This window comes from Papilio xuthus, unplaced genomic scaffold (assembly GCF_000836235.2).
Source record: "Papilio xuthus unplaced genomic scaffold, Pxut_1.1 DF824888.1, whole genome shotgun sequence".
NCBI lineage: Eukaryota > Metazoa > Arthropoda > Insecta > Lepidoptera > Papilionidae > Papilio > Papilio xuthus.
The window spans coordinates 4,661,582-4,674,311 of NW_013533761.1; the positions used below are offsets into that span (position 1 = coordinate 4,661,582).

Genomic DNA, 12,730 nt, shown 5'->3' on the forward strand with positions numbered 1-12,730 from the left:
CGACCCGCACTCACCGCCGGCCCTTTTTGCAGGTCGACGATACCCTCAAGACGCAAATGAACAGCTTCCTGCTGAGCACCGCCAACCAGCAGGAGATACAGGGCCTCGACGCCAAGATACACGAGACGGTCAGTCCTCAAACAAACCATATGTATTTGTAAACTAACCCTCTCCCGCGACTGCACTGACTGTTTGTCTGTGTGTTGCTGCAGGTCGACACAATAAACCAGCTGAAGACCAACCGCGAGTTCTTCCTCAGCTTCAGCAAGGAGCCGCAGCAGTTCATTCAGAAGTGGCTCGTCAGCCAGTCGCGCGACCTGAAGGTGATCTGCTTCCCGCTGCCGTGTCCGCCTCCACCTGCTTGCTCATCATCGCACATTCACCATTTCATACTCACTATTTATAATTTGTTATTCATTCCCCTCCATCGCGGGATTGCATCGCCTTCGATAAATACATTCTCTTTTTTCTTTTCTTTTCGAACTTATGTTAGTTGACGTCACCCTCGGGCCCTGCGCCCGGAGCGCGGGGCGCTGCGCCCGGAGCGCGGGGCGTGGGGTGACGTGTGACATGCGCGTGTGCAGACGCTGTCGGGCGGCGCGGGCAACCCCGAGGAGGAGCGGCGCGGCGCATTCTACGCGCAGCCGTGGGCGGGAGAGGGAGTCGCGCGCTACCTGCACGCGCGTCTGGCCGCGCGCCGCCGCGACCTCGAGCTGGCCGCGCCGCACCCCCACCCTCACCCCCATCCCCACCCTCACCCTCACCCCCACCTCGCCCGCCTCTAGGCGCTGCTACTAATAAAATTATGTAATTAATGCGCGTTTCAATTCCTCGCCCTCACCTCCGCCGACTCCGCGCACACTTTGTGACGGCCCGATAATTGTGGAGCTCACTGCTCGTCCCCACTGAGGGGCTCCAAGTCTACCCTAAGTGAGTGGTGACTGGACCCATACTCGACCACGCTGATTCAGTGCGGGTTCACTTCACACATATAATATCTTTTGAATTTCTTCGCTTTCTTCTTTTCTTTGCAGCATCACGATGTTTTCCTTCACCCTCAGGACGTCCCATAAATGTGCACATATAAATCGAAAAACACATTTTTGATGTTTGATTTTTGCCTTACTTTAAACAAAGCTAAAACCACGATAACTAAAAAATGGTTCATTTTGGCGTACTGAGTGTCGCCCGTGATTCTGTCCGCACGGAATTAAAAAAACTTAAATGGTAGATGGTTATTTCTTTTTCTTGACTATGATTTACATCTGTGCCAAACTGCACCAAGATCCGTTCAGCTGTTATAGAGATTCTGAGACGGAGAGACCTTCAAACAATCATCCATCCAAACATTCGCATTTTTAATATTATTATAGTAAGATGGGAGTTATAATCTGCGTCAAATTGAAATTCGTTCCAGCCGTTTCGGAGATTTGTCAGAACAAACGCGACCGTGCGTACAAACACACAGACACTCCGCCGACAGTACTACTCACACAGACAGACAACGGCACTCGCTTCTCGCTATCTGCTGACTATCTTCGCAACGTTTATTTATAACAGACATTGTACTTATAATTTATCTTCAGTAAATAATAATAATACAAAGGATTTATCTAAATCCAAGCTAAGGGTGTCACAGTCGCCGTACAGAACAGAACGACGCCGGAGGACGGCCATATCTCGATCTTTACGGCAGCCGGTTAACTCTAACTTAAATATTGACAACTAGCAGTCTGGGTTGTCGCCCGCGACATTTTCCGCGCACGATTAATGAAAACATTTTTAGTAGCCTAAGCATTGCTTCCACTCAGTATTCCATATCTAGATATACTCTCTGAAAGCAATATCTCCAGAACGGCTGCATGGCTCTAGAATCATATCTTATAACGAACATCCATCCATCCACATATTTTGTATTTATAATATTGTGTAGTAAGAAATTGGTAAGGAACATTTATAGATGACGTGATTGTTGGGGTTGTAAAATCGCACATAGGCCAGAGGTGTGCGCACACACGAGCGGCGCGCCGCACGTAATGCTTTCCTTTAGTTATTCCTTCGACTGATTATTGTTGATGTGAGGCGTTCATACAAGGCGAGTCCGAGGAGTCCTTATCTGGCGAGTGCGAATTACAACAGCGGTGAGCGGCGACCGGTGCTAAACGCTTGCTCATCGCGGGACGGACGCATTGTTTGCACGTCACCAAATAACATACGTTATCACGCCGGTATGAATTACAACTTAATGATGTTTGTCTCCGCCGTCCTCGCCGTACTCGGCGCGCGCGGTGGCTGCGTGGCGCGCTGGCGCGGGCCGCAGTCAGCGCGCGCTCGGCCCTCCGCAACATGGTGCACGAGCGGGAGCCCGCACCTCTCACTGTCACAAGTAAGTCGCTTTTTCTGCCTTCCACATCTCCGCCGCTCCTGTGGACCTGACGCCGCTCCGCTCACACGCACTACTATTTTATGTCTGACAGATATTTCGCCACAGTTCTATATAAATTATATCTATATATATAAGTTATTTTCTTCATACATTTTGTTAGTGCAATTTGTGGATAAAACGTAATGCTTTATTGTGTAAATAACCTAAGATTATTAAATCGGCAGAGTGACCGCACAATAAGGCAACGACAATATACTTTTTTTCTTTTTAACAGTGGTAGAGCCCGCTTTAACATCTTCACAAGAATTAGCCCGGCTCGCCCGGTGAAATACCACGACCACACAGAAGACAGGCGTGAAGTGGAAGCAATTCCGCGTTTCGTTTGATGAGTGTGCGTCCCGGAGGCCTAATTTAGTCCTCTTTCCCTTCCCACCCTTTTTCTTATAAGGAAAGGATGGGAAGTGGACTTTCCGGATGAGAGTATGCATGGAAAGAGAATATATTTTCTTTCTGTGCATCCTCTCCTCCGTGGATTAAAGGTAGGCAACGCATATGCAATTGCGTATGTCTATGGGCAACGGTCACTTCGCTATTTCAGCGATCTCAGGTGGCCGTTCGCTCGTTTGCCACCTTATGATATATAATAAAAAAAAATATTAACTTGTATTGAAAATTTAGATACATGCAGAACGATCAAAATGATAACTTCAAAATAACCAAACGATTGAGAGCAATACTTACTCGTACGAGGACACGGTTTCACGGCAGTGGAAACGCGCACTCATGAAGCCGGCGCGGCGCACCTAATCCTTGTCTAAATATTATTTTGTTTGCGGCTGTGTATGTATACATGTAGTGTATGTATGTATATAACATGTACCTACGTACATACGTACTGCATACAGAGACGCTCATGTCGGCAATTGATTGGCGTACATTTCAATGCCGAAATTTTATCTATTATATTTGGTGAAGTTTCTTCACAAATTTTCTTGCAAATTATAATAAATGCCTATTCAAGTTTATCGTGAATAATGAACAAAACTGTAGCCTTCAAAACCTAATGTTGAGTTTGGCACATATTATAAACTAAAATATTAACTTGAGGAGTTCCCGAAAAAAGACAACTATTTCGACTGTGGCATCTTTCGTGTCGTCGCATATCTTGATAGTATTCATTCTAGTACACATAAAATAATGACTTGATAAGAAAACGCATAGATATACCTATTTCAAGCTATATTTAAATAAATATGTTTTTAAAGGAGTCGATTCTCGAGATTCAAAAGGAGGTTTCTATGGAGATTCCGAGGTAGAAGAGGACAGACTGTGCGCGGTGTGTCCTCGGGGCGCGGACGTGCGGCCGCGAGGCTCGCGAGCGGTTTGGCGTGAGGCGGCGGCCGAGGCGGCGTGCTCGGCGCTGCTCGTGCTGCTGACGTGTCTACCGGCGTGCGCGCAGGCCCCGCCGCTGCAGCGCGCACTCGCCGCCGGCCTTGTCGTCACCGCGCTGGTGCAGGTGAGTCCCGCCCTTCTGCCTCCCACGCAAATAGTTCGATGTCTAACGGGTTAGTTCATACAGTGCTATTCCAATCTAATCTATTTCGGCGGCACGTAATGTATCCTGATGGTTTTTTCCGCCATGAAATAAAAGATTACATACATGTTTCAATTCAAAGGTTTGTTTTTTGTTTTTTTCCCTAGTTGAGCGTTCGCGGCTAACCCTGTGCCGCCATAAACTTTCAATGGCAAAATGTATGCATTGCAGTGCTTCGATCACGTATCGGGCGCCATGATGAACCCGGCGGTGACGCTGGCTGCAGTGGTGGTCGGGCACCGTTCGGCACGGCGCGGCGCCACCTACCTCGCGGCGCAGGCGGCGGGCGCGGCGGCGGGCGGCGCCCTGCTGCGCGCGCTGGCGCCCGGGGCGCCCGCCGCCTGCCGCACACTGCCCGCGCCCAACATCGGCGCCGCACAGGTGCGATCTTCAAATGTCACCGGTCACCGGACACATACCGAATATAACGTCCGAATTCCACGTGACTTATCGAAAGTTATTGTCAGGTCCACACAGTTTTGAAGAAGTTGAATTTTAGTAACGCGCGGCGGCGTTTCGTGTCGCAGGCGGCGTGCGTGGAGGCGCTGCTGGGCGGCGTGCTGGCGTGGGCCAACTGCGCCTCTTGGGACGCGCGCAATCGGCGGCTGCTGGACTCGTGGCCGCTGCGCGTCGGCTTCACTGTGACCGGCCTAACGCTGGCGGCGGGTTCCCTCACGGGCGCCAGCGCCAACCCGCTGCGCAGCCTGGCCCCCGCGCTCTACGCCGGCGACTTCACCGCCGTCTGGGTCTCTGCCTCTCTGTCGTAGCTCTCTGCTGCATCGACCGTTGCCTGCTTAATATTCGAGTATATTTAACATTTTGACAGTAGGCCGCAAGCAACGAGAGACAGGAACAAAAGATTGTGCGATTTATTTATGGTGTAAATGTCGGTGTTTCTCCACGCAGGTGTATTGCGTGGGCCCGCCGAGCGGCTCGCTGTGTGCGGCGGCCGTGTACCGCGCCGTGTGGGGCGCGCCCGCGGGCGCCGCCGCGCGCGGGGACTCTCCGCCGCGCGCCTCTTCGGCGACCGCCCGCCCGGCGCCGGACGCCCGCGCCTAGCCGCCTCGAGCGCACAAGTAGCAGGCGCGCGGCGTGCGGCGGACGGTCTTTCCTCGGCGGTATTTTCAAACCAATACGACTTAGGGACCTTCAAGAAGCGAGCACACCATTTCCTTAAAGGCCGGCAACGCATCTGCAGTTCCTTTGGTGTTGCAGATGTCCATAGGTGTCGCTGATCACCTCGGTGTTCCTGCCGCTCGTTTGCCCCCTTCTCTTATTAATAAAAAATATTCAGTACGAAAAAAGGAACATAGTAATGTAATGCTGTAAGACTTGGATGCATTAAGATTCAATAAAATGTGGTTCTCAAATACCTCAACGATTTCATTGTAAATGTTATGTTAATCAGAAGTATCCCACGGGAACCGTGTTGTGTTCTCCCACACTTTGTTCTGCATCTACATCAAATTTCATCGAGATCCCGTCTGCCGTTCTGGGGATATCTTGTAATTAGCATCAATCCATCCATCCAATCATTCGCATTTGCAATATTAGTAAGATGTACATTTTACTAATATTATAAATCCGGATGTTGTAGATTGGTGGGTGGATGATTGTTTGAAGGTATCTTTAGAAGTCATGAACGGATCTCGATGAAATTTGGTATACATATGGAACTGGCTGCTAATTATGTTTTATTTTAATTCCGCGCGGACGGAGTCGCTTGTAATCGCTATCATACTTATAAATAAACTTCCCATCAAAAGAAAGCGATACAGTTTTAAAATAGCAATAACTTGTATACTTAGCGTTTTGTAATAAAAAACATTTAATAGGAAATTTTATAATTTACGGTATTATTTGTTAAAATTTTTAATAATCTTTGCATAGAAATAACCTAGTGCTCTTAAACAAATCAGCAACAACACATTCTGTAAGGGAAGTGTTGTCAGCGTTACATACCTAGTTACCCTTCAGCATATTTCTTAAATAACTGGATTATTATAATATTTAATTAGTACTACAAATTGTTCGGCCACGACACCGCCTTGGTTACTTAGTCAGATTGGTGGCACTTGTCCCCTGGCGGCCGCGCGTCGCTCACTGCTCGCCCCACCCGCCATTACCTCACAAAAACTACTACTTGGTAATATTAAATAGGTAATTATCATAATGTGCCGCCGAGCAGTTGCTTTTGTCCAATGGAATATTAAGCCGCGGAACAGCGAGGTCAACAGGTGACGCGGCGACTGTGAGAGACGTCCACGAGCCGGAACTCAACAGCGCAGCACAAAGTTTGTCGTGTGAGCGAGGCTCACTGTGGCTGATTTTACCGGTTTTAGTAATTTGAATGTTATTTTCACTTTCACATAGTATTGTAACTGTAAGTATCATGTTTTGATGTGTATTTCATCTTTATCGTTGCTTAAATCTTCATCGCTAAAAAAATCTCTGAAACTATTTGTTGTTTCGAAAATGTTGCTAATAATTTAGATGATTTTTATTTCCAATGAAATCTCCAATAGTGATGGTTCGTTGAAAATGCATTTCCTCTGGTGTTGCAGATGTCCATGGGTGTCGTTGATCATCTGGGTGTTCCCGCCGCTCGTTTGCCCCCTTCTCAAAAAAAAGATAGGGTCTTTTTCGTGTGTCAGAGTAACAAGGGCGGGAACAGACGACGGGTTTGATAATTTTTATGTTACGGACAATGAAATGGGTCTAGCTTCACTTCATAGGTCAGAATTGAATACACACTTCTTTACTTATATAGCTATTACAAATTTTATTTTAAATAAACATAATTCGCAGAATTACTACATCTTTGTTACTGAGTGTCAATAATTTCATCGTGTGTAACACTTTGCCGCGCTTCAGATTAACTCAGAAGTTTTGAGCAGATGAGTTATGATGACAAAAAAAATATAGTTTAAATGCATATAGTTGATGATGTCGTGATTTTCATTGCTGTTCAATTTATTTATATATGGATCATAACCTCAAAATTAATGATATTTTTTTATCAAATTATCAGTACATTCCGCGTAAACACTAAAATTACATAATCACTGTAATCTAGAGATTATAAGGAACACATCGGTAAGTATTAACTCATTAGTGTTCACCACTGTTCACTGATAAACCTAATTTGCAGAGTAAATTGTACAAGCGCACTCACACACACACACTCGCTGCTACTGGCCAGCGAGCAGTAAGTGACCAGCTGACCAGTGGTTAGCCGCCGCGGTGTCCTCTGACGCAACCCACCACAATCTTCAACAATGTTCAACAAACAAACAAACAAACAAACTACTAAGTACGTAATTAGAACAAACAGATAACGCAAAACGTTATCATTTTGAAACTGATTAAATTACAAACAAAATATTGTACACATAGTATAAATTAGCGGCTAACAAATTACTTAATCTAAGTTCTCTAACTTAGATTCAGGAGATACCTAGTAAGGTATCTCCTGAACAGTTCAACGGATCTCAGTGAAATGTTATATACACGTAGAACGTAGTGTGAAAGAACGCTTAGGGTACCTTTGACCCCGACAATGTGTATGGTTGCCGTGGAATACGTCTGTGTGAATCAACAACATGTAACCAGCACAAGCAACATTTGTTTACTCGATAACTACACAACGGTTCAACACATCTTATTGAAATTTGGTAAAAACGTATAGAATCATAGTCTTGAGTAACACATAAGATACATTTCACCCTTCATTAAAAACTTTTGCGCAGACGAAGTCGAGCAAAAGCTAAATAGATATGCGAGGGGTTTTATGACCTAAAGTAAATATGTAGTTTCGTAGTTTTGTAAAATATAATAAATAAAAATCAAAAACAAAAATGAGATTATTTTACTTCTGTTACGTTTGATATTTCAATGAAAACTTGAGCTAATTTCTTTGCGTTCATTAGAAAATGATGTAATAAAGAAAGCCGACTAATGCGCCCTAGACCAGGATTTTAATTAACGTAGTCGCGCGTGACCCTTTATATTCAAATATAATAAAACTTTTTCGCTTTAGATTAGTGCTACAGCGCTAGCCACTGAGTTGACTGTACACAGGCGAGCGCAGTGTGCCGATGCCTTCACCAGCCTTCACTTGTGCGGCGTCATCTTGTACGTTGATACTACACTTACAAGGATTACTTGTTTCGCGACCAGTTTCTTGTTCATGTCCTCACGATATTATTTCAATTTGATATATGTCCGTATTGTATGCTAATCACAAACTCGTTTACCTACATATTTATATATTACCATCGTTTGATTTTATAGCTGTAAAAATACATAATTTTGTTTTGACAGCAAATTAAATAGTTAACAAGGAGGTGAGTTTATTTCAAGTTCCGAATGAAAAAATGAGATAAATACAATCGTAAGCAACGTGACTGTAGACAATACAGAGCGAGACATGAGCGCAGAGCTTCCGGTGGTGCCCCACTGCGGGGACTAGCTCTTCCGTCACCCGTCTGGTTGTTGTAGCACATTCCGCTTCACATTATCTATGTTTTCATAACAGATCATCATCATCAGCTCACTATACGTCCCCACCGAGGGGCTCGGAGCCTACCCTAAGTTAAGGGTGATCAAAACAGATATTATAATACAAATATTTTGTCTTTGGGGCTGGAGCATTGCCAGACGTCGCGGCGGAGTGCAGGGCGAGGGGGAAGAGTCGACTGACGAGGAAAACTTGTGTACATTTATTTTAAAATTTAAAAAATAAGAATAGTTCGTGTTATATTTTCGTAAACGAGTGATAACGCTTCGCGCCGTATCGTGCGCTTGCGCAAGCGCGGCGAGGCGCGGGGCGCGGCCCCTGACCTCTCGCAATCTATAACGTTTTACATAACATCGTTATTGCCACTTAACTATAATAAATTATTAACTTAAAAAAGAACAATTCGTCGTTAAGCTTTATGCTTTAACATTTACAGTCTTGAAGTTAGAGCGTTTCCCTGGATGAGCGTGCATGAAACTATTCTAGTTCTTCTTACTTTGCCATCCTTGTTTAGCCAAGGTGCGAATGGCAAGATGAAGGAGATTTGATGGAAGACTGGCTGGATAGGTAATATCATTTTTTATAAGTGAAGGCTTCAAAGCGAGATGGTTATTGACGTCCATGGACACACCTATCTTCTGTGTGGTATTGCACCATGCCAGCGGTCCGTTTGTGCATCAGCGTCATGCTTATGCTTGTAATAACGTTTTAATTTGCAAATTCCCCGGACTCACTACAAGTTTCACAAACAAATAAACATATAAGTACAAACACAACTTTATTGTAACATATTCGTGATTTTTTATGTCCCTAAGTTATGTATTAAACAGTAAGTTAAACAGATCTTTTATAAAATACAAAGCAATAATTATATACATGCTAATATTTATTTATAACTAGTCTGATGTGCAAAATTATGCTTCTTTATATTATAAAGCTATAACATTTACTTTTATAGCAAAAAAAAGAAAAAAAATTACAAGCTTTTTTGACCACTGTTACATATACATCTAAATTGTTCTCTTTTTTTTTAATTACAATTTTTTTATTTCACAAAGTTGTAGGCAAATTGTATATGTATTAGATGTCGACCGACGACAGACTATACCCACACTATTACTGCAAATACTGTAGATTACTGTAAAAGCACCAAGTACTCAAATACCAGCAACTCGGGGAAGTTGTGCTGCCATTACAGGATATGGTGAATTTCACAAACATTTGATTTGTTTAATACTGATATTACGGACAGCTCCTCCTCTGCACAGCGCGCATGGGTCACGAAGAAACAGCGTCCCACGTGATGCTGCACCGCACACCAGTGCTTTAATACAGGATAAACAAGATAAAAGAGTTGCTGGGATTCTTCGGAGCTGGGCTGGCTCGGGTAAATCCGGATCCTGCTCACAAGCAAAATATGCGCCAGTGGAGTTGCTAAAATCGAGGCCTTATAGATAACTAACTAACCAAGATTATCTTTAAATACCTACGAGTTTCTGTCTCGTCGTCGTTTTAGTAGATGAAGTAGGTTCAGTTTAGGTATTATTGAACCATTGAATACTCTGGTTAATGGGTCTGCAGCTTACGACCTGCTGCATATCACGGTATCTGTTCAGTGCCAAGTCGTGTTCAAGAAATGTACTGAATTGAGAAGAGAAGAGTAGGATATAGCGTGAAGTCGGAGCCGAGCGGCGAGCGGCGAGCGGCGAGCAGCGGGCGCGGGCGGGGGCGAGCCGGGAGCCGCGCGAGCCGCTAGCCAGCCACGGCCACAGCACAGTCGGCGCGAGCGGCCCTCCGCAGCAGCACGATGCCTAGCGACGGTCAGTACCCACGTTGCACACACGTATTATTATTCCGTGCCGAATGCCACCGGGTCGCGATCATATAGCGCAGTTCACGAACACTGTCAAATATTTTATTAGTAAATCACGAAAATTTGACTTTCGTCAATAAGATATTGTAACATACTTTTTTTTGGAATTAGTTTAGACTGTGAATATTAAGTTCTAAAATAAGATTGGATGACACACATAAGTAATTTTGTAGGATAGCGTCGCGTTGTGCGCGGAACGAAACTGGGGTGTATCAAATGTGTTTTGTTAAAATAATAAATAGACGCCACACAGCGGTTGCCGAGTTGCCTGAGCGCAGCGGCATTCCTTCCAGTTACGCATCCAACAATTAGATAGCGATGCACCAAGTGTCACCTCTACAAACTATTGGCGGACTCTTCGCTGTTAGAAACATTGCTGATATAATCGTCAAACGTACACTTAAATATAGAGCTCTTTTCGAGTTCGCTTTGTGAGCTATTAGTTACACCCTAAAATTTATTTCACCAGGGCTGCTTTGCACAACATACGTAGGTATATCGTAAGAGAGGTAAAGCGCGGGTAGAGAGGCGCGTGGTGGAGACGTCTACCTCCGCTCACACACCAGCCATTCCGTGATTGTACTCGCAAAACAGAAAAAACGAAAATAAAGCGTTTAATTGAAAAACCGAGAAGTTATTGGTGTCGTACTACTGCAAGTAAAAGTATAACCGAGTGTTAGTTCCCCGGTTACAGAGTCCGAGCGAGGCGTGGGCGCGTGGGCGCGGCGCTGGTGGCGCCCCCTGCTGGCCGAGCTGGTGGCCACCGCGCTCCTCATTCTCCTGGGCATCGCGGCGCTGCTGCCGGCCGGCGGCGCCCCGCCCCCTCTCACACACCCCGCGCTCGCCTTCGGCTTCGTGGTGCTAGCGAACGCTGAGATTTTCGGGCCGGCGTCAGGGGCGCACATGAACCCGGCGGTGAGCCTCGCCGCACTGTTGGTGGGCCAGCTGCCGGGAGCTGCGGCCGCTGGGTACGCGCTGGCGCAGCTCGCGGGCGCAGTGCTCGGGTTCGGCGCGCTACGGGCGCTGGCGCCGCACGCAGCGGGCGAGGGCGCGACGCACCCGGCGGTGTCGTGGCCGGCCGCCGTAGCCGTCGAGGCGGCACTGACGGGCGTGCTGGCGTTGGTGTGCTGCGCGCTGTGGTCCGCGCACGACGCCAGCCGGCCCGACCGCACCGTATCCCTCAAGGTCGGACTCACCGTGGCCGGACTTATTTATGCCGGGGTAAGATTCCCAAAATTAAATACATGGTCATTCGATCCTTGGGTAAATCTTTAATGGTGGGTCAAATTTAATATGTTTAGTACATTGATTAAAAGGCGTAAACGTTGTTCTCGCACAGGGCCACCTGACGGGCGCCAGCCTCAACCCGGCGCGCAGCTTCGCGCCCGCGCTCTTCCAGGGCCTCACGGCGGATCACTGGGTAACTTTCACGCCTCACCCATCCCACTATATGGCCTGTGTATTCACTTCTCATTTATATCCGTAGTGTAGGTTAAGGCATCCCCACCCAGTAGGAGATAGAGAGGGCGCGCACGGGTTCCGCGCGCAAAAGAGTTTACATTAGTGTGGAGGCTCAAAACCAGTTTAACAGTGGTAGAGCCCGCTTTAACATCTTCGCACGAATTGGCCCGGCTCGTCCGGTGAAATACAGAAGACAGGCGTCAAGAGGAAGCTATTCCGCGTTTCGTCTGATGAGTGTGTGTCCCGGAGGCCTTATATAGTCCTCTTTCCCTTCCCATCCTCTTTCTTATAAGGAAAGGATGGGAAGTGGAAGTGGACTTTCCGGATGAGAGGATGCATGGAAAGGGAAAATATTTTCTTTCTGTGCATCCTCTCCTCCGTCGATTAAAGGTAGGCAACGCATATGCAATTGCGTATGTTTATGGGCAACGGTCACTTCGCTATTTCAGCGATTTCAGGTGGCCGCTCGCTCGTTTGCCATCTTATGATATAAAAAAAAACCAGTCACCGTCCGGTGTGTGCGAAGAATATTTATATGTGAAGTTATACATGAAAAAAACGTAGGCGAAGGCGCTAAGCTCGAGTAAATTCTCTTAATGTTAGACATTTACAATATAAAATAACGTGTCAAAAATCAAGTCTAATCGAGAGACATCGAACTTGCATAAAAGACTTCATTAAGGTTTCATATCTATAATCTTAACATTTAATTTAATTGCTATATGAATATTGACGACAATGCTTATGTGTGTATTTAAGCGGTGTGTTCACTACGCAGGTGTACTGGGCCGGGCCACTGGGCGGCGCGGCGCTGGGCGCGCTACTGCACCGCGCACTGCTCGCCCGCCCCGCGCCCCACACCCGCGCCCACACCCCCGCGCGCCCCGAGGACTCGCT

At 46.3% G+C, this 12,730-nt stretch overlaps 3 protein-coding genes across 3 annotated transcripts in view; all 3 read left to right on the plus strand.

The window, feature by feature from the left end:
- Positions 1-800, plus strand: part of Bap60 (Brahma-associated protein 60) — a 3,046-nt gene extending 2,246 nt beyond the window's left edge. Inside the window, exons 6-8 of the mRNA XM_013325266.1 lie at positions 33-128; positions 213-323; positions 585-800. Coding sequence (XP_013180720.1) covers positions 33-128; positions 213-323; positions 585-785 — 408 coding nt within the window. The 3' untranslated portion in view covers positions 786-800. The remainder of the gene's footprint in view (positions 1-32; positions 129-212; positions 324-584) is intronic.
- A 487-nt stretch (positions 801-1,287) lies between these two features.
- On the plus strand, positions 1,288-5,039 carry LOC106126997 (aquaporin AQPAn.G). Its single transcript, XM_013324912.1, has 5 exons — positions 1,288-2,386; positions 3,652-3,902; positions 4,152-4,361; positions 4,508-4,726; positions 4,887-5,039. Exons 1-5 carry the CDS (start codon positions 2,347-2,349, stop codon positions 5,037-5,039), a joined length of 873 nt encoding a protein of 290 aa, XP_013180366.1. The 5' UTR covers positions 1,288-2,346.
- A 5,182-nt stretch (positions 5,040-10,221) lies between these two features.
- LOC106126998 (lens fiber major intrinsic protein) overlaps positions 10,222-12,730 on the plus strand; it is a 3,352-nt gene continuing 843 nt past the window's right edge. The window contains exons 1-4 of the mRNA XM_013324913.1: positions 10,222-10,319; positions 11,067-11,593; positions 11,712-11,792; positions 12,612-12,727. Of these exons, the coding sequence (XP_013180367.1) occupies positions 10,307-10,319; positions 11,067-11,593; positions 11,712-11,792; positions 12,612-12,727 (737 nt within the window). The 5' untranslated portion in view covers positions 10,222-10,306. The remainder of the gene's footprint in view (positions 10,320-11,066; positions 11,594-11,711; positions 11,793-12,611; positions 12,728-12,730) is intronic.

Bases quoted from the DNA above. Each gene is read 5' to 3' on its own strand.
- LOC106126997 (XM_013324912.1), top strand. From the start codon at position 2,347: ATGGTGCACGAGCGGGAGCCCGCACCTCTCACTGTCACAA. The intron at 2,387-3,651 runs GTAAGTCGCTTT...ATGTTTTTAAAG, and splicing joins CGCACCTCTCACTGTCACAA to GAGTCGATTCTCGAGATTCA. The intron at 3,903-4,151 runs GTGAGTCCCGCC...TATGCATTGCAG, and splicing joins TCGTCACCGCGCTGGTGCAG to TGCTTCGATCACGTATCGGG.